Below are 20,494 nucleotides of genomic sequence, written 5' to 3' on the forward strand. Positions count from 1 at the left end.
CTAATTCATTATTGGTGCTTGTGGGTTTGTTGACATCCTGATGGATTACCCTATTATTTGGTAAAGTATTCTTTTGAATTGTGATGATCCTCATTATTTATTGGTAGTATAATCCTTTGTAGTGCATGCCATTTAGGAGTACTATTTACTTCAACTGTCGCTTTGAATTTTCTGCAACTTAGATTCGTCGTAAGTAGTGGTGCTTAATGGGCTGGGTTCCTGCTAAAAGCCCACGACCAGGCCCACCTTAAAAGGGTCAAGCCTTTTAGTTTTTTAACGGGTCAGGTTAATTTTAAAAAGGTGGGGCGGGCTTTTAACGGGTAATCCGCTACATGAAGGAGCATGAACAACAACAACAATGTCTAAGCGCAGCGCCGCAGCGGTATCATCATCATCATACCTAAAATATTCTGCTTATAGGATTTCTATGAGCAAGATTTGGAAAGGGAAGGAAGACGGCAAGTAGTCGGCAACCCATACCCATGAGGACGATACGGCCAAAGAGTGTCTCGACTCAAGAAAGATCGCCAAAAAAGGTGCTTCTTGCGAAATCCCAAAAGATTGGGATCGACCGTGAAGGCTCTTTGAAAAATTGACTCAAGATGTCATATACTAAAACACCTTAACTAAGCTCTGATCCTAACCTGTTGTGCATATAAAAACATCTCAACTACCATTCTACTAAGCCATAAAACCAACAAAAAATGTTACTTCCATATAGACAATAACTTGCTAAACAAATAATTCACAAAATCTTTTGACAGCCAGATGAATAATTACATTATGGAATCATCTTGGCCCAGACAATTCCATATCTTCGAATACAAAGGAATGTTCTTCATCACCATGAACATCACTATAATTCCTAGAGAAAAGAGAGCTTCTGGCATGCAACTCTTCTACGGGCGCAGACGACCCTGTAATATCTTCTAAAACCTTCATAACTTCTGACATTTTTTGCCTCAAGCTTGGATTAGCTTGAGTACAACGAAGAGCCAATTCGACAAGTTTCTCTAGCTCGTCACAGTTGAAACAGCCCTTCAAATCTCGATCTATCAGCATGTCCAGCTTCTTTTCTTGATACAGCGCCTTCACCTATCAAATGGATTAAATAAAAAAATTAAGAGGAAATCTAAGCATGAGCAAGGAGCGCACAAGGCCCCCAAAATTCCAGGGCCTCAAATATAAATGTAAATTAGTTTGTATAATTTTTTATTTAGTTCAAGACTTGTTTTTAGGCCCTAAATTAAAAAATAGGAAAAAATATCAATAGTAAATCAACTTGTGCTTGATCCGTTGAAAATAAATCTATTTATTGTTTATTTTTAAATAAACCCAATTAGGTATATTTGCTAAAATATACTCACTTATTGTTTATAAGCATCTTGAAAGCTTCTTTGTAAGTCAGGCAATTAAGAATAAACAATATTTGAGTTTATTTTCAGCTATTATACTGAATAGGTGGGTTTACTTAAAAATAAACAATAGCTGGGTTTATCTTCAGTAAATCAAGCAAAGATTGGTTTATTTTGACAATTTTCCCATGTATATATATATATATATATATATATATATATATATATATATATATATATATATATATATATATATATAAACAAGGCCTAAAGAAATAGTATATTTTTGCTCCGCTATGGTAGAGAATAAAGGGCAAAGTATATATATCTTCGAATCACTACCTAAATCTCTAATCTCATTACTTCAAACTAAATCATCAAGGTTAAACATCAATTTCCTTGAACTAGTATATAATTTGATCAAAATTGTAAGTGATAGATGTATGAACTTACCCAATCAAGCTTCATTCCCTTTTGAGCTTGACCTTTACCGGCATCTATTGTTTTTTGCCCTGTAATGAGTTCTAAAAGTAATACACCGAACCCAAAAACATCAGTTTTCTCCGAGGATTGCCCAGTAGAAAGATACTCGGGCGCAATATGACCAACAGTTCCGCGCACAGCAGTAGTAACATGAGATTCCCGGCTGTCCAAGAGTTTTGCGAGGCCAAAATCACCCACAACAGCTTCAAAACTCTCATCAAGCAAGATGTTAGCAGCCTTTACATCCCGATGAATAATTTTGGGATTGCACTGCTCATGCAAGTATACAAGTCCACGGGCAGCCCCCAGCGCGATATGCAAGCGCTTATTCCAATCTAGAGTAGGCCTTTCCCTATTTGGGTCTGCAATATATATAGAAAATCGATTGCACAAATCAGCAGCACGAAACCACTCGCACATTTGTTACATATACATATATCCCTGTTGGATACCCGACAATCTAAGCATGAACCCATGTAAGATCCACTAAACGACAGCGGAATAATGAAATATTGTAATCTCGGTTAATATTTAGAGGTATATCTTCAAATAATGGAGATTCCGACTATCTTACACTACAAGCACCCGCAATAGTAAAACTAATACATCGGTCCATGCAACAAAGGTTTACCGAAACAAACGCTCTACTAACTAGAATCCAACTTTGACCGAAAGCATTTAGGAGAACCCTAGATCTGCTCATTAAAGTAAAGTGATGAGAATATCACAGTTATTGCTGCAATTTAGAAGAAAACTGATCATTGGCCATCTCGTAAATTTTGGGGCCCCTCTTATAATTAAGAAAAGGAAAAAAATAAAATACTAGTATATGATAGCATTTCTCTGTTTATTAAAATATTAATATTTGACTCTATTACGTATTTACTCTCGTCAAAATAGTATACATATAACATATGTACGCGGTAACTAAAACAATAAATCAAACAAGTATAAAAATAATTTTTTGGGCCCCTTTGATAACGGGACCCTATGCTATAGATCGCTTTGCACATGATAATCAACAGCCGTGCTGATAAATGATTGAAATAAGATAAACACCAACCTCTAAGCCGATCCGCAACACTCCCATTTGGCATGTAGGGATACACGAGCAGTCTCTCATTAGGTGTCATACAAAACCCATATAGACGTAGAAGATTCCGATGTAAAGCTAAACCGATCATCTCTACTTCAGTTTGAAACTGCACTTCACCAGTGAAACTGGGGTCTTTCAGTCTTTTGACAGCCACCATCGTTTTGTTCGGTAAACACCCTTTATAGACAACTCCAAAACCACCCTGTCCGAGTATGTTTTTGGGATTGAAGTTTCTTGTAGCTACTTGCAGTTCTCGAAATGAGAATCTCTTCACATGACCTATACTGAATTCATAATCTTGCTGCACTGCAAATTCCAAAATCAAAGGCTCACAAATTTCTTATAACCATGTCCAAGCAAAAAATAGTAAAAACGAACAAAAGCGCCAGAAATTACCATATGATGTCGTCAGAAGATGGGACTTGTAATAGCAAACCAATCCAATTACCAGCAATATAAGTACCACAACTGCACAGCCAAAGCCAACAGCGACTGGGACTTCCCATCGACGGTGATGGCTTGCCTTCGAAATACTCGTGTCTGAAGGTGATTAGGTAAACATGTAAATCAGAATTGGAGCGATGCTGCAAGGGGAAGGGGGTAGAAAGAGAGATATACCATTATTTACAGGCTTCACTCCATCCATGCAAATTTCGGGAGATGATGAAGAGCAAAGAAAAGTGTTCCCTGTTACGCTACACTTGCATAGGTAGTCTGTCAGTCTCACTCATCCAATCATTCATAAAAGTCATGTTAAAGGGATAAAAGGTCAATTTTTGGGGCATAATATTGTAGAGGTGTTCCATGTTCAATGATAAGAGAATATTTCAGCTCTTGTGATACTAATAGTGAAGAATGACATGAAGAATTGGGATCTAGACTCCCATATGAAAAAATATATAGAAATGAACGGAGAAGAACTTATGTGGATGATCATTGAAGCTGATTTTCTCAGTTGCAATTAAGTGTAAGATTGGACCAAATAAAGAACAATCTTTGTTATTAAGGATTTCTCTCTTTGATTTGTTTTGGTTTATATAACCGACCATATATGTTGGGTTTGAGGTTTCGAAATTGTTAGATGTTTTTAATAATTTAAATTACAAGTAAATTCTTTAAGATTCACTACACTGGTATCAGAGCCATTTGTTTAGCCCCATACAAAATATAAAAGCTTCAATTAATGATTCATTTCTCTAATGCATCAGAAGACATGATGTCATTTTCTCTATTCAATAACTTGTTCGGTTTAAAGTTTTGGCATTGTTGTTGGCTTGTAACATGTGGTGATATAATTTGGCCAAAACAAATTTTTGCATGAGACCGTCTCACCGTAAGACTTGCCTCATATTTGGGTTAAATAGGCCAATAATAGAAACTTTTAGCTTATAGGCTTCTTGTTTTGAGGTCGTCTCACCGTGAAACGGTCTCATACAAGACGGGTTGTTTGACTAATAGAAGATTTTAAGTCATCATTCGAAACATAGATATGAGTTTCATGAAGGGGCATAATATTTCTAGGGAAAGGCAAAATATTTACTATATAAATTTATGGGATATGTAATCTAAATAGATATGTATACTTGGTCTCAAATATATTGTGTACAGGCCGTTAAGGCGTTAACTGAAGGTAGACAATTTTAATGATCCCGTAATTTTCAATGTTTGTATGCAAAGAATGGCGCCTTAAACAGATGTACACACAATATTCAAGACTAAAAACCAATAGCTTAATCACAAGTCTATAAATTAGGACAAATATAGGTAGGTTCGGCAGTAGAAAGATTTATACCTGTATGCTTTCGCATGTATTCTTGGTGTCGGGCCAGTAAGATTGTTAAATGACAAATCCCTACCAATATAAATCATCAATTCAGTGCTAACTCTAAAAGGAGAGAAAATCAACATAGAAAATAAGTCACGAGGGACATACAAGAATGAAAGACCTGTAAGATTTGCTACGAGTTCAGGAACCTGTCCAGACAGTTTATTTTTACTTAGCTTCCTGCAAAGTGTAAGGAAATGAATTCAAATGCCACAAGGGAAAGAGCGTAAAACTGTAACATTCAGCCATACTTACAAGTAACTGAGTTGGCCGAGGTAACCAATCGACTCAGGAATCTCACCACTAAACTGGTTACCTGAGAGATCGAGAGTTTGAAGCTCTTGAAGTTTCCCAATCTCATATGGAATGGGGCCGAACAATTGATTGTTCTGCATTGAACTGTAAGAATGCAATTTCGTCAGTATGATTACTGCCAACCAATGTAAGTATGTGGAATTTCTTCACAGAATTCTAAATATTCAATTTTATGCATAAAATGAGGTGTCTAAGTGCCATACCAATGTTTGAGCATCAAGAATTGGACACGGTGTACATGAAGCAACATGAGGAGTCCGAGTAACATAGCATAGATGTTAGCCTATAGGTAAACACTTATTGGAACTACTACGGCTACAATTGAAATCAATCAAAACTATCACATTGTCTGTTTTCAGCAAATTCCGAATATGACACACAATGCTAAATTACCTTGATACGATTATGTGGCTCGCACCTAAGCTCCCACCTAGGCAGGTTTTGGAGGTCTAATGTATGCAACCTTGGCCTTGTAAAAACAAAGAGGTTGACACAACTTTATACAAATAAGAAGTGCATATGATTTAACAAACCATTTTACTTTAGTCCGTCATAATCTAAAACCAAAAGAAGTATAAATCTTGGTTTCATCCACTAGGAGTAAATACTTTTGCCAGAGTACAAGCCTCAAATGTCCATTTTCCTAAACAAATTTCTGTTACCCTCAAGCATTAGCATTGATCATGGAAATATTTATAAGAAAAACACATGATTAGCGATGACATTCCGTCACCACGGACATTGTCTAGGAGCTTTACAAAATACACACAAAATTGCATATATATTCATCATGAATATTACTGTCTAAGTAGTAATTCATAAAATAATCCAAAAAAGTACAAAATTAAAAGAAATGTAAATTGCTAATCCTAACAAAGCAAGTACAAAAGCACTAATCACATAAGAAGCATAGACTATAGAGTATAAGAATAATAACAAGAAGCCTTACACTGCGCGTAGGTGAGTCAAATTTCCAATACTAGGAGATAAGGTTCCTGACAAGCCCATACTAGCCATATCACTGCAAAACCCACACAAACAACAAATCAAAATTAAACCCTAAATACTCTCCAAGCTACTCGATCTTTCGATGAGCCGAGCAAATATTCTCGTAATTTATATTAGTTGTGCGGTTGTGCCATTTAACCCATATATAGTGTATCTAAAAACGTCAACCATCATTATCATACCCGGTGTATCCGCCTCATAGAAACTATGATTAGACTATGATTAGGGTCTGAGGAGGGAAGAAATGTGGCAACTCATACCCATAAAAGAGAATGCATCCAAAAATAGTCTCGACTCAAAAAACCTCAGAATTTATAAGTTTTGGAAAATGAATAGAAACTTACAGAGAGGTAACAAAACCCTTAGTAGAGCAAGCAACCATATTCCAAGTGCAAGGATCAACAGAATTTATATCCCACCCATTAAGAACATGGTACTTATCATCAATTATCTTGTTCTTAATTGACATCAATGCAGCAACTAGAAAAACACCCACAAATCAAAAACAGTGAAAAATTCATTCTATTAAGAAAAACGCAGAAACTTGAAGTGCGGAACTAAATTTTACAAAAGGGTTTTGCAAACTAACCTTCATAGTTAACACCCTTTGGAGAAAGAAGACTGTCTGAACCTCCAACCAGATCAAAAAGGTACAAAACCATTACAAAAAGAAGAAACATTTCCAGAAAAGACAATCATATAGTACTAAATCTTTTTGAGGGGAAGGGCAAAAAGTTGCTCACTAAAGTGGGAAGATAAAAAGGGGATGTTTTTGGTAGATCTTGTCTGAGAATGAAAGTGTCCCAAAACTGGGAGTGAGTGGTACTACCACAAAATACTGACTTTATTAGCTTTTGGCTTGGTATAAGTAGATGTGAAAAAGGCAGAACTAGAAAATAATGCCAATAAGTAATTAATTGCTAATAAATAAATTGAAAAAATTATTGTGAATAATTCAACCTACTTTTCATTACCTATTAATAATTTTTTTTTTAAATTTTTTAATAATCTTATTTTTGCTTTCAATTTATTGTCAATGGACCCTTCAAAGAAATGACCTGCTATATCAGGTTACCTCTCATCTTCTTTCTTCTTTCATTACCTGTCAATAATCTCACCTTTAAAATTTTTGTTCAATAATCCAACCTTTATTTTCTGTTTGTTACTATTTCCAAACTTATGAAGTTGATTATTGCATAAATAGTAATTGTCTTTACATACATATCCAATCAACTAGGGGTGTTTAAATATCTGACCCACTTGAACCGACTCGCCGACTCGCTTTGACCCGACCCACATGACCCACATCCTATATGGGGGGTCAATTTTTTTAAAAAATAATACAATTCGGATCTTGGTACTCGACCCTCCTTAATCGGGTTGGGTCATGGGCCACAAAATACATTGAGTCGAGTACCTGCTGATCCCTTATATATTATCTTTATCAAAAAGTTATTTACACATTAAAATTTTATACTCAATATAATTATAAAAAATTAATAATAGTCACAAGTTTTTCACTTCCTTTCAAAGTAAAATACCCCTTTAAATCAGTTGCAAAAAGAAATTGAGTATTTTTAAAAATTGTGGAATTTTTGATAATAATTGAAAAAAATGTGTTAAAGAAATTAAAAGAGACTTAACATGTATAGATGAGATATGTTGGATTATTATAAACTAGTGGCAAAGAAAAATTGAGTATTTAGCTTTTTAAATGGTCCATTGGCAACAAAATGAAAACAAAGGTTGGATTATTAAAAAATTCAAAGGTGGGATTATTAGCAGGTAATGGAATAAAGATTGAATTATTATAAAGAAGAAAGAAGATGAGAGGTAACTTGATATAACAAGTCATTTCTTTGAAGGGTCCATTGGCAACAAACTGAAAGTAAATGTTGTATTGTTAAAAAATTTTCAAAAGATAGAATTGTTGGCAGGTAATTGAAAATAGTTTGAATTATTCACAATAATTTTTCCTAAATCTACATTGATACCGAAAGGAGAAAGTGAGAAGAAATGGGTAGGCCCGAATTTGTTTAAAATTGACTTACTTAATTGAAAATAAGCAAATAACCATAAATAAAATTTTATCGATAAAATATTTATATATTTATATATAATCAATAATCGATAATTTACGCGACTTAAAGTAGAAGTAGTATATTAAAAGTCCACTTGAACATCCAAATAAACAGCTCTTTGTACAAGTACCCTATCCATTTGTGGTTGAAAAAGTGCAACTCTATATTAATAATTGTTATTTGCCAATTTGACAAATTATACTTATGTGAAGGGATTTAATAGGGTGATATTTTTGAAATTATAATTTATCTTTTTGTGTTTTACTTATTTTATTAATATATTTTTTTATCTTTATAGTGATTTACAAATTAAAATGATTTATAAAATCAGGATGATTGACTAGGATTTTCTAGTTGAAAAATAAGCTCAAAACAAAATTTCAAAGTCTGGAGATTTGAATAATGGAGTGACAAGTTTGTCCAAGAATTTGTTTAAGTCGAGAATAGGGGACCTACATAGACAAAATTTCTTAGACTTTGGTTGTTGGTACTATCTACTAACTACTACCCATACAATAGATTACAAATTTCTAATTTTGTTTTGAAATTATTCTGTTGATATTTGTTGACAAATACTAATAGTATCATGGGGCCATTTTTTGGTTGTATTAGTTTTACAAAAGAAGATCGACCTAATATTTTACTGAGTTGAGTACACTTTTTATTTATGACAAATCTTAAATGATCATTATCGAGGGTTGATTAAAAGGAATTTTTTAGTTATCACTAACATGAATAAAGATTGTTTAAATTTGACTCTTCAAACTCTACCCAGGTAGAAACTACTTAATGACAATGAGGTAATAAAATGAAATGTTGTAGGCAAAAGCAATTTTGAATGAATGACGCCGAGTTAATAAAATGAAATGTCCTTATAAAATTTATAATTGTCTAAAACTAGCCATTTTTTCAGAAAAAAAAAGAATTTTGTGATGAAAGAAAGACCTTAACCATAAGAAGAGTACTTGCAAAAGGTTCATCCGTAAAAAAACATAAAAAACAATAAAAACTAAATTCCACTTATACAAGCTGCAATATTTTTTAATAGTTTGGGCTATCCCAATTAAGTCATCTCACGATAAGACGACTTCAATAAAGAATAAATAATTTTTTTTATATAAATATTGCTAAAATAAAATAAATTTTAAATTAATTCAAAATGTCACTTGAATATCCAATTGACAATTTATCTCTCAATGATATGTTTTTAATATACTAAACTAAAATGGATCTAATATTTTAAGTTAACAAAAGTTCATCAAAGTAATTTGTTTTAACTTAATATTGTTGAAATTATCATACTTCGTTATGCACTTCTACAAGACTAGCATGCTCATCATGATTTCCTTCTGGCACCTAATCACAGATGGGTTGTAGTTCAAGGACGAAGTACAAAGGGAAAATCAAATGGTTGAAGAACCATATATGCACGAAATATGTAGATAATTATCCCTCCGGCTCACACATTACCCAATTGTTTCAAGATTGGCAGGCAATATTTAGAATAGTTTAGATTATGTCCGAATGTCCGATCAATAAGAACTTTAAAGATCCAATTAAGAACAAGTATACGACACTTAACACTGATACCGTTAGAAGCAATACGCAATTGGGTATCACTGATAATCAAACAATGGCATTCAAAAGGTTTAAAACGAAACAAAATACATAAATGCAATTTAGTCGCAAGATCGAACTCCCAGAACCAGATGTATGTCTACTTCCAGAAGATTAAAAACAGAAAAATAACTTCAAAACTGCTTTCTGCAAGAACTCACTGAAACAATCACCACCTAAAAACTAAATTTAGTGGTCAGGCATGCTCTTGATAATATCTGAATCACCAGGGTCGATAATACTGAGGCAGCACACCCTGTAGTACTTTCCGCAAGCAGTTCCGAGATCAACATTATCTGAAAAACAAGATTAGCAGAGTTTAGCACAATTGATTTCCTGTCTAAATGACAGTAAATTTGACCCGTTAAGTAACATATACTTCATTCTTGTCATGCAAGATGTTAGAGCTTAGAACGAAACAATTTAACTTTTTTATTGAATTGCATTTGAACATTAAAGGTGATAGATAGCCTCGGCCAAAAATGTAACTCTATGACATAGTACCAGTAATGACTAAGATTACTAAAGATGCAAAAAAAAAAAAAGAAAGAAAATTGAAAGGTAAATTGCTGTGTTTATTGCAGAAACTATTGATGGTAATTTGGTTCAAAAAATTTCCAAAGTCCTCACTAGTCAGCATCTTAACAATCTGCAGTTAATTCAAGACATTATTTCTGCAATTGCTAGTATAAAATCCGCAAGCTTAATTTAATTTTTCTGCTTTTGTAATCTGGGCTGCTTTTTGTGAGAGTCTTGTGCTTCCTTAGGGTGTGTTTGACAATAGGGAATTGAGGTTGGGGATTGGGATTTGGGGTAAGATTAAGAACGTTCCTTGTGATTTGGGTAAGTCATAAAAAAGACATTTTTTGCCATCATTGAAAGTAAAGAAGTAAAGAGTTAAAAGGACAACTTTATTAATATAATCAATTTTTATCTAATTCCTTATCTATTTTTATCACTTGCCGAAACATGAGACATTTATTTTCAAAATCTCAATTCAAGTGTCATCCCAAAGTTTCATTCCTAATATCAATTATAGTCTCTTAATTCTCATCCTCACATGCCAAACACCCCCTTATAGAAAGTGAGTTGAGCATCCTACATAAATCAGGGTGAACTGTTAGGTCCATAATCTCTGGGTTCTCAAATCTCATAGGGCTTTGTTGTTTATTTGCAATTTACACCCTTGGTTTTGGTAATTAATCAATCAGATTCAACCAAAATTGGTTCGCACATGACATATGAAGCCATTGTGAAATCAACACTAACAAAAATATAGGGATTAATAATATTAATACTTACTTCCATTGTAATGGTGAACTCCAACCTTAGCCAACATAGCATAATACTCTATCTCAGACTTCCTCAATGGTGGGCAGTTGTTTGAAATGATCACCAATTTTGCTGCAAGAATTACATGTGATATTCATTAGCATTCATTATAAGACAAACTCAGTTCAACTCATGTATATAACAACATTCCAATCACTCAATGCCATCAAGTTGCTCCAACAGTACCACCTAGACGGGGTTTGGGGGGTCACGCAACCTTAGCTTTGTTCTATGTTATAACAAAGAGCCAAACAAAATCATCTACAACTTCACATAAATAAAGAAAAAAATGCACACGTGATTTTAGAGCCACTTTTAAAAGTCAAAGAATTCTCAAACATTCCAATGAATTCATACAATACAACATACACACAGATTGAATCGAAAACGTTATCAATATAAACCAAGAAACTCAAAACCAGAAAATTAATCCCATGAATTAAAAGTCGAAGCAAATCAGAATTCAACATCAGGGAAATGGATGAACACTGCAAATAAAACGAATCTATTCATCAATTTTCAAATGAGAAAACCCTACATTAGCTAAAACCCATACAAAATACATATCTTAACAATTTTAAAAAAGCCTAACCTTTGGAACTTCTGAGGGTTTTAAGAACAGTTTTGGTACCAAGAGTGTACTTGCCACTCTTCATCACAAGAGCCAACCTGTTGTTTATACTCTCATGTGTCTTCTTCTGCAACAATCGCACAAAAACAAAGTACAATATTCAGTTTTTTAAACACGAAATGATCATAAATCAAACAGATAATCAACAAACAAAATAGAGATGATGGAGATAAGATAATAAGAAAGTTTACCGTCTTCTTGGAGGAAACCATTGTAGGAGAGTTTTCGGAGGAGAAACGAAATGGAGTCGGGAGAGATTTCTCAATTATGGTCGGCAGCAACCCTCGAGAACCCTAAAATTCGAAAAGAATTATACCTTTGTTTGGAGGGTGGGCGTTGGTAAAATGGACCTCAATCCGTACTGGAAACCCGCAAAAAATGGTTCATTGCTGACATTTGCCTAATGGGCCCAAAGTCAAGATAAGCCTAAATTGTGTGTACTTGTGTATATAAAAGAAGACTTATGATCGAGAATATTTTTATTCGGCTGATTCATGTAGATTTAGTGTAATAAAGTAATTTTAAAGTGATTATTTATGATTTTAAAATTATCAATTAAAAAATTGAGTTAATTATATAAGTATGTTTTATGATAAAACAATTTCATACAAGACAAGCTGAAGTAATTTTGTATGAGACAAGTTTGAGCCTAAATTTTAAAATAAGTATATGAAATACGATAGTAAATTTTATTTTTTATTTTTACTTTAGCTGGGTTATTTAGTCTAATTTATAACTTTCTTATAAGAAGACCTCCTAAAATAAAATTTTTGAAAAAAAGGAACCTACTAATACTACCATGACCTAATTTGTATTGGACTCAACTCGACTAATTCAAGAAAATTGAGACTTAAATATGGGTTAGAAGTATTAAGATCACCTTGATGACTATATCTGCATGAGTAATAAGGGCTAAGAGGGTTTAAAGATATTTTCTGAGAACTTTTTTTAAAGCCCAAGTCAGTAATAATCATAGATGAGTATCTAATAGGTCCTATTTCAATTGCACTATGACTCTTAACTTAGAGGAACTTTATTATAGTTTATTTATGGCGTGTGGCTTTATTAATACATCATGTCTCACTAGAGTATATAGAGTGATCAATGATGATTGAATGCAATAAATATTGTTCGTTGTTAGTAAATGTAAATCAAAGAGAAGCTTAGTTCAGTTGTAGAATTAGTCAGAATTACAATTCCTTGAGAGTAGTGAATGAAAGGTAATTAGGGAATGTCTGATTCATCCTTAAGATATTAATCTTATCAATTACGAGATGAAAGCTTCCTTAGAGAGTCAGCTACAACTTCCATATGTGGCACTCACTTGTTGATGTGTACTGTGTAAAGAAGCATTAAATATAAAGAATAACTTTATCATTATGGGATAGGCCATTTGCATATTCTCAGTAAAAAGTGTTTCTTATTCTAATCATTAATATAGACGAGTTTCTCTAGCTATATTGTTTCCTTGCAATTCTCATTTGATGTTTTGTTTTTTATGAGATCTATAGGAATCTTTTCGGTTTATAAGTGAGGGATCTGAATTCTATTTTATGAATCCAAATTTAAACACTTACATGAATATAATTAAGAAAGAAAGTTTTAAACCACATGAATGATAAATTATACTCCATATAGAAGTATTAGACATGATCAAACACCGGGCCGGGTGGAAAAATAGCCCATTGATGCGGGCCGGTCCAAAGTGTGGGCCTAAAAATTCTTGCCCATACCCGTAATATGCAGGCTTGCGGGCCTATATTATATATTATTTATACATAATTAAAAATACAAATTACAAATAATTGAAATAAACAAATACAATTGTTACATATTATACATAATTTAAAACACAAATTACAAATAATTCAAATAAACAAATACAAAATAATCAAATTATGTAACTAATTAGTGATTTGACAATCGTCATCTTCACGATCTACCTCTTCTTCCTCCTCTTCAACATTAAAAATGGTAGACCGACCTTGATGCAATATGGAAAAAAAGTGTTAGCATATGAAATAATCAAAATATGTAACTAATTGGACCAACTTAGCTCCTTTCGGGCCGGGCCGGCTCGCGGGCCAAACACCAATCCCAAATCCGCCTAAAAAAATTCGGGCCACTTATTTTCTGCCCAAACCCGCCCATCAGGCCATATTGGTACCCAAACCCTCACTTTTTCGGGCCGAACCGCCCATGATCAGGTCTAAGAAGTATAATTGGTTTTTCTTTTTATACACACAGGATAGTAGAATAGTATATATTCTTAACATGTATACACAATAACCAAATAGAAAAATGATGACAATTAATAAGATGACAAAATAAACATTCAATACAACTAATTTCTTCGGTAAATCCATCAATTAATAGCGGGTGCGGATACAGGTTCAGATACGGGTATATGTACGGGTACGGGTATAGTACTTTCAGGCGTAGACCAAACAATATCCCTTAAAGCAGGTTTCAATTCTTTGTTACAAAAATCATTATACTCTAAAGTGCCCCCACTTGCCTTTTTAACCTCTATGACTCAGATCCAATATTTTGTAAAGGAGTTTTTGAACTTCTGGTTGGATCCAACATGGACATCTAAAATTCCATTTACTAATCTTAAGATACAATTCCATAAGATTTGTGTCATGAAATGGTAAAAAACCAGATAAAAGTACATATAAAATAACTCCATATGACCAAATATCCGCCTTAGACCCGTCATACCCACGTTTATATGTAGAAGCCCGTCATGTCGCCTAGAATCACGTAATGCACTTAACTCAAAATCTGATATTTTGAGGTTACTATATTCATGCAAGAGAAAATTTTCGGGCTTTAAATCACGATGATAAACACCACGACTATGACAAAAATCAATAGCACTTATAAGTTGTTGAAAATAATGCCTAGCTTGATCTTCTTTTAATCTTCCTTTTGAGATCTTGTTAAAAAGTTCACCCCCTTTTACATATTCTATTGCTAAATATATTTTTGTTTTGCTAGCCATAACTTGATAAAGTTGGACTATGTTAGGGTGTTTAACAAGTCTCATTACCGAAATTTCTCTTTTGATTTTGTTAGAATTTGAGCAAAAGATTGAACAAAGAGAGATTGTATTGATAGAAAGAGTAGTGCCAGTACAAGACTACTCAGCCTTCTGTTTATATAGGCTTACAAATACTACAACAGAAGAACACAAAGGTTGTTATAACAAACTGACTACTTAATCACACTAACTAATTAGAACCCTTGGATTTAGCTTTCTTTATACACTTCTTGGATTGTGGATAGGAGTACATGGATTGCCAGATCATCAAAGATGAGCCTTCTAAATGAAGCACGTGCACTATAAATACAAGAAGCTTTCTCCTCTGAAGTGTGTGTCTGTTGAGCATCAACCTACTTTGAAGACCTCCCCTTGCTTGTGTACTGCTGTGCTGCTAAAGATTATCCTTGCAAAAGCCATATATTTAACAGATTTAGTTAATCATACCAACTTGTAGGACTTTTTCTTTATCAACAATTTTTATGGCTACACTTTGGCCTGATATTATGTGTCTACCATAACATACTTTAGCAAATGTCCCTTGTCCTAGCAATCGACCTAGCTCATATTTTTGAAACAAAATGGATTCTGTTTTCTCCATTTCTGATTTTGCGATTCGATTTTATGATTTAATTTTCGTTCAGAAATGAAATTTTGGATGAATTTAGAGGGTATTTAACACATGGAGTTATAATTTTTGGGTACTATTCCGAATTCGAAGATTTTTTGAATTGTGTTCATTTTCCAAAAAGAATAAGAGGAAAGAAAAGAGCTAAGAAGGGAAGAGGAGGACAAGAATCAAAAGAGATTGAGACTTGCCCTAATGAGATAGAGAGAGAAGTTTTGTTTTTGTTAATCACAGAAAGAATTTACGAAAATAGTGGATGACAAGAGGAAAAAAAACTAGTGGTTTTAATTTGAGTGTTAATGTATGTTATTATTCGAGTATTAATCTATATTTATGATGGCTAATAATTAGGATCTTGTTGGAAATGTTAGCTATTGGTTTTTGGAATATACTTGATAGTTGACAGTTGATAGTTGATAGTTGATAGTTGATATCTATATATTTGAAGGGATTTACTTGATACTTACATACTTGATACGTATATATTAGCATATATTTTTTAGCTTATACTTTTTGTCTCTCTACGCCTTTAAAATATTTTCTCATATCTAGTATTCCCTTCCTCCTATTTCATTTGCTAATAAAAAGAACTAAAGTCGAATAAATCAAGAAAATAGATAACATTGGGTAATATAGTGTGATTTTCTGAAAAGTGGATAAAATATGTGCTTGAGATGGAAATATATCAAAATGATTGTTGCTTGAGCGGTCGCTATATCATCTTAAGCGATGAACTAGCAACTATTTTTGGATCGTCCCTATTTCACTCATTGCTAAGAAAAATCTAAGGCAAAGTATAAGATGATGCGAAGAACGAACAACAAAAAAAAATCGCCGCTATTTAGCAACTAAATAGTCGGGCAAAGGATGGTGGCTAGGCACACAAATTATTTTCACTTCATTTGACGATGCAAACTATAAAAGAAAATAGAACATATTTCATATAAGATATATACTTCTAAAAAACATACTTCCTCCGTTATTATTTACTTGCAATATTGCTTTTTGATACAAGTATTAAGAAATGAAATGTCAATGTTAAGTGCATAATGTCTATAATACCCCTAATAATAATAATAATAATAATAATAATAAAATTATTTGTAAAGTTTCTCTTCATGAAACGAATTACCATAATAATAATAATAATATAATTGGTGAAAAAATTAATAATGTATAAAGTCAGAATAAGAATGGGTAAGATAGAACATTATATCACTACTTTTTTACAAAAAGAGTATTTAATGTTAAAAGTATTGTGTATCCTAAAGAGAGAAGTGTTACAAATATAGTAGAACCGATAAAATATATTTTTATCACTTTAATTTATTTTTCTTAATTTTCACTTTATTTTTTGGACAAAAAGAGTATTGCCTCTGCTTTTTTATCAATCTCAATTTGACATTGTAAGCAAAGGTGTTCAATTAGACCCGTTGATTCAAATTTACCCACCTTGTAACTGAACCTGATGTAATCCGATTTAAAAAATAATTTAAAATTATATAATAACAAAACTCGATTTTAAACCGATTCAAAATACCTAATTCGAAATCAACCTCAAGACTCGAACGAACATATTTAATTGTAAGTATTAATTTTTACCGTTGTAAATCATGCAAAACAAAAGTGAAAAAAAAAACTAATATCTAATGTTGTGTAAATTAAAGAGTAGTTGTATTCACTATTCACGTACATTAAAAGCCACCTGCCAAACCTCGAAACCACACGGCCCAAAACTTGCTGCGCGTAAGCCATGCATATCACTAATTACCGCCCACCTCACCATTTCTTTCCCTTCCTTCCTCTCTTTATATCCCTCTTTTGTCCCCTTATTTCCCTTAATTTCTTTCATCACAATCAAAATTAATACACCCCAAAATAAAATAAATATATCCTAATAATATGAATATTTCACCAATTGATCATAATTTCTCTTCTTTTTATGAAACTTGGTTAAAACAACTAGATATTCATCTTCAACAACTTGTTTTAGGTCATCAACCCAATTATGACTCCATTGTTGCAACCCTTATAACTCACCATAAAAACTTTTATACTGCAAAATGGGCCGCGGCCCATCAAGATATCTTAGCCTTTTTCTCTCCTAAATGGGCCAGCCCACTTGAGTTTTCTTTCACTTGGGTTACGGGTTGGAAGCCTTCTACAGTTTTCCGCCTTGTTGACTCGCTTCGTAAGACTCGGACTCCACTCACTAGTTTGAATCAACTCAGTGATGAACAGTGTAAAAAGATTAAGGAGCTTGGAGTGAAGATTAAGTTGGAGGAGCAAAGGGTTGAGAGAGAATTGGAAAGATTGCAGGTTTCAATGGGGGATTTGAAGATGGTTGAGTTAACTCGGTTGGTGAGTCGAGTTAATGAAGATAGTGATGAGTCGACTCGGATTAATGGGTTGGTAGATATAGCGCTTAAAGAGAAGTTAGATGGATTGGAAAAGGTAATGAAAATGGGTGATTATGTAAGGCTTAAGACATTAAAATGTGTTTTAGATGTGTTTAGTTCAAGACAAGGTGTGGATTTTTTGGCTGTTTTTGGTATGATTCAAATCCAAATTAGGAAATGGGGGAAACAAAGAGATGTTTTAATTAGTAATAATCTTGATGTTAATACTAATATAGCTTATCACACTTGATAAGGCTAATAAGGCTAGAGAATCCCTACGGACAAGACAACGATACAAGAAAGGAGGAAAGTAATCCTTTGATCATAAGGTTTGATTATAAGTTAGTTTTGGTTTAATTTTAGTCAATAGTGTTAATTTAGATCTAGGTTTGGATCTTAATATTAAAAAATAAAAAAGGGTTTTGATATAGCAACTTAAGAGGTTTAGAACTTTCTTCATTTTGTTTTTTTGCTTTATGTAATGAACTTAAGTTAAAATCTATGAAGTCCAAATATTTTGAGAATTTAAACTTATGTTCACTCCCTTTTAAGTCTTTAACACATACACACTTTAAATTTATCCTCAAGTCTTCTAAAATTAATATGCTTTTTTAGTTGATAATTATAATCAGGTATAAATATTTAGAAATACTTATATAATTATTTTTAGGGATATTCATGCTAAAATAATACTTTTTCCGTTTCCTATTACTTACACTAAATTAATTTTTGCACTATTTATTATTTTACGTTAATTTACATACTTCAGCTATCATACAAAAAAAAATCATGAGAGATCTTGTTTTATTCGTCTCTTTGCATATTTTCGTAATATGAAATTTTTATAATTTTTAATTTTTTATAACATTAAATATAAGCGATGAACTAAGTACATTCGATAACTACTAGACTAGCCCATTTTCTTTACATTTGCAGTACTTTTCATGCATGCATGTGTACTATGAGAATTGTTTTGCAAGTACTCTACAATCATAATAGGATCAAAATTTAAGTTTAATACATAGTCACAGAAGTGCTCGTTTTTATTAGTTTTTTATTAGTCACTACATATAGTATATTTCTCTTCATAAGATAATCACTGTTTTTAACAAATAATAAAAACTAACTTTTTTTTAAAAAAGTACTTAATTTGTTCACATGGAGTTGCATAATATTTTTGTTATCACAAAAACTTCGACGAGACCGTCACAAGCTGATACGAAGATATGGCCGATCCATGCCGGCCCATTTTCACGTGCGTGCATTGCTTCCCTCCATTTCCCCCTTTTTTTAGTATTTAATCAAAATTTATTTTCTTTCTTGATCGTTGCCATTTCTTCCTCTTCTTTCCTTCTCTATTTTATTTCCTTTCTTGATTCTTGCCATTTTATTTCTTCCTCTTTTATGATTGCTGATTGTTGATGATTCTTAGGATTGAAGAAGAAGGTTACAATAATATAGTATTAAAGATTGTTGATTCTTGCCATTCTGTTAAACACGTTTATATATATATATTTGTAAAATGTCCAAATTGAATATGTTAATAGTAAAATTATGACATATAAATTGACAATTGATGTTTAATGATTTCACTCAATTTTAAACGTATAAGCTTTAATAATCATTTCAAAAATTAGTATTCAAAGTCTATAAAGACATTGTATAGATTTTAGTTCAAATTGAATATGTTAATAGTTAAACTATGACATATAATTTGACAATGATGTTTTATAATTTAACTCAATTTTGAACTTATAATCTTCAATTATCGTTTTAAAAATAAGTATTCAAATTGTATAGACATATTGTATAGCATTTAGTTCAAATATAATATGTTAAAAGTAAAATTGTGACACATAAATTGACAATTGATATTTTATTGTCTAACTCAATTTTGAACTCATAATCTTTAATTATCGATTTGAAGATAAGTATTCAGATTGAATAGAGTTATTGCAACACATTAAGTTTAAATTGAATATGTTAGAATTAAAATTGTGATATATAAATTGACATTAAATCCTACTCTGTATTTCTTTATAATATCTGTAAAGTCATTTTTATGTCGAATTCATTTATTAAATCCTCCATTAAAGAGATTTTTGGAGTTTTATAAATGAAATGTCGATTTTCTTGATAATTTCTTAAAGATTTTCAGAGATTTATATATAATTGAATGAGCAAATCTTCACCATGTCGAATTCATTCATTAAATCCTCCATTAGAGAGATGTTTGGAGTTTTGAAGATAAATTATTTATTTTCTTTGATGATTTTTTTGAAGATTTTCAGAGATTTTGTAAATAATTGAATGTGCAAATTTTTTTGATTTTGTTTCCTAAATGTCGAGTTGAAGTTTGGCGGTTTGAAAATCAATCCGTGAATACCGTTTTTAAAATAGCAATTTTATATTTTCTCTTTTTTCTTTTTTTTTTTTTTTATTGTTAATGAAGATTGGGTTGAGAGGTAAATGGGCTGTCTCATATTTAGACGATCTCGGCCAAGACTAGCTGTTTTGTTATTATGAATTTGTAAGAGTTAACAAAAAAATCTTTACCTTTGTATATTATTTTCTTCTTACAATAACTAAAGTAAACCTCTCTCTAATGAATAATTAGCAACGACTTCTGTGCTTGAAGTTTTGCTCTTTGCTCCAATACATGATTTTCTGAACCATGT

At 32.2% G+C, this 20,494-nt stretch overlaps 4 protein-coding genes across 4 annotated transcripts; 1 reads left to right on the plus strand and 3 right to left on the minus strand.

The window, feature by feature from the left end:
* Nucleotides 1–83: 83 nt before the first annotated feature.
* On the minus strand, nucleotides 84–6,907 carry LOC130823897 (probable LRR receptor-like serine/threonine-protein kinase At5g45780). Its single transcript, XM_057688727.1, has 11 exons — nucleotides 6,672–6,907; nucleotides 6,427–6,562; nucleotides 6,024–6,095; nucleotides 5,015–5,158; nucleotides 4,868–4,939; nucleotides 4,727–4,786; nucleotides 3,553–3,629; nucleotides 3,331–3,474; nucleotides 2,902–3,240; nucleotides 1,809–2,200; nucleotides 84–1,095 (listed from the first exon to the last, which is right to left on the minus strand). The coding sequence occupies exons 1-11, from the start codon at nucleotides 6,760–6,762 to the stop codon at nucleotides 790–792; spliced, it is 1,833 nt and encodes a 610-aa protein (XP_057544710.1). The 5' UTR covers nucleotides 6,763–6,907; the 3' UTR covers nucleotides 84–789.
* Nucleotides 6,908–9,777: 2,870 nt separating this feature from the next.
* LOC130824273 (60S ribosomal protein L30-like) lies at nucleotides 9,778–12,140 on the minus strand. Its single transcript, XM_057689210.1, has 4 exons — nucleotides 11,935–12,140; nucleotides 11,705–11,810; nucleotides 11,083–11,184; nucleotides 9,778–10,076 (listed from the first exon to the last, which is right to left on the minus strand). The coding sequence occupies exons 1-4, from the start codon at nucleotides 11,953–11,955 to the stop codon at nucleotides 9,970–9,972; spliced, it is 336 nt and encodes a 111-aa protein (XP_057545193.1). The 5' UTR covers nucleotides 11,956–12,140; the 3' UTR covers nucleotides 9,778–9,969.
* A 1,454-nt stretch (nucleotides 12,141–13,594) lies between these two features.
* LOC130823964 (CBL-interacting serine/threonine-protein kinase 20-like) lies at nucleotides 13,595–15,573 on the minus strand. The gene is given in 3 exon segments (XM_057688804.1): nucleotides 13,595–14,477; nucleotides 14,480–14,823; nucleotides 15,230–15,573. Coding segments are annotated over 3 exon segments (717 nt in total). The 5' UTR covers nucleotides 15,391–15,573; the 3' UTR covers nucleotides 13,595–14,265.
* Nucleotides 15,574–17,251: 1,678 nt separating this feature from the next.
* On the plus strand, nucleotides 17,252–18,317 carry LOC130824008 (protein DOG1-like 4). The gene has a single exon (XM_057688871.1). The coding sequence runs from the start codon at nucleotides 17,320–17,322 to the stop codon at nucleotides 18,064–18,066; it is 747 nt and encodes a 248-aa protein (XP_057544854.1). The 5' UTR covers nucleotides 17,252–17,319; the 3' UTR covers nucleotides 18,067–18,317.
* Nucleotides 18,318–20,494: the final 2,177 nt, after the last annotated feature.

This window comes from Amaranthus tricolor, chromosome 9, assembly GCF_026212465.1.
Source record: "Amaranthus tricolor cultivar Red isolate AtriRed21 chromosome 9, ASM2621246v1, whole genome shotgun sequence".
NCBI classification, from domain to species: Eukaryota; Viridiplantae; Streptophyta; class Magnoliopsida; order Caryophyllales; family Amaranthaceae; genus Amaranthus; species Amaranthus tricolor.

What these genes read in the sequence shown, in the direction of transcription:
- LOC130823897 (XM_057688727.1), bottom strand. Translation starts at nt 6,762, where the DNA reads ATGTTTCTTCTTTTTGTAATGGTTTTGTACCTTTTTGATCTGGTTGGA. An exon ending in AAAGGGTGTTAACTATGAAG is followed by an intron (nt 6,563 to 6,671) that starts GTTAGTTTGCAA and finishes GTGTTTTTCTAG; the next exon opens with TTGCTGCATTGATGTCAATT. An exon ending in AAGGGTTTTGTTACCTCTCT is followed by an intron (nt 6,096 to 6,426) that starts GTAAGTTTCTAT and finishes TGGGTTTTGCAG; the next exon opens with TGATATGGCTAGTATGGGCT.
- LOC130824273 (XM_057689210.1), bottom strand. Translation starts at nt 11,955, where the DNA reads ATGGTTTCCTCCAAGAAGACG. An exon ending in TGGTTTCCTCCAAGAAGACG is followed by an intron (nt 11,811 to 11,934) that starts GTAAACTTTCTT and finishes CGATTGTTGCAG; the next exon opens with AAGAAGACACATGAGAGTAT. An exon ending in AGTTCACCATTACAATGGAA is followed by an intron (nt 10,077 to 11,082) that starts GTAAGTATTAAT and finishes CTTGTTTTTCAG; the next exon opens with ATAATGTTGATCTCGGAACT.
- LOC130824008 (XM_057688871.1), top strand. Translation starts at nt 17,320, where the DNA reads ATGAATATTTCACCAATTGATCATAATTTCTCTTCTTTTTATGAAACT.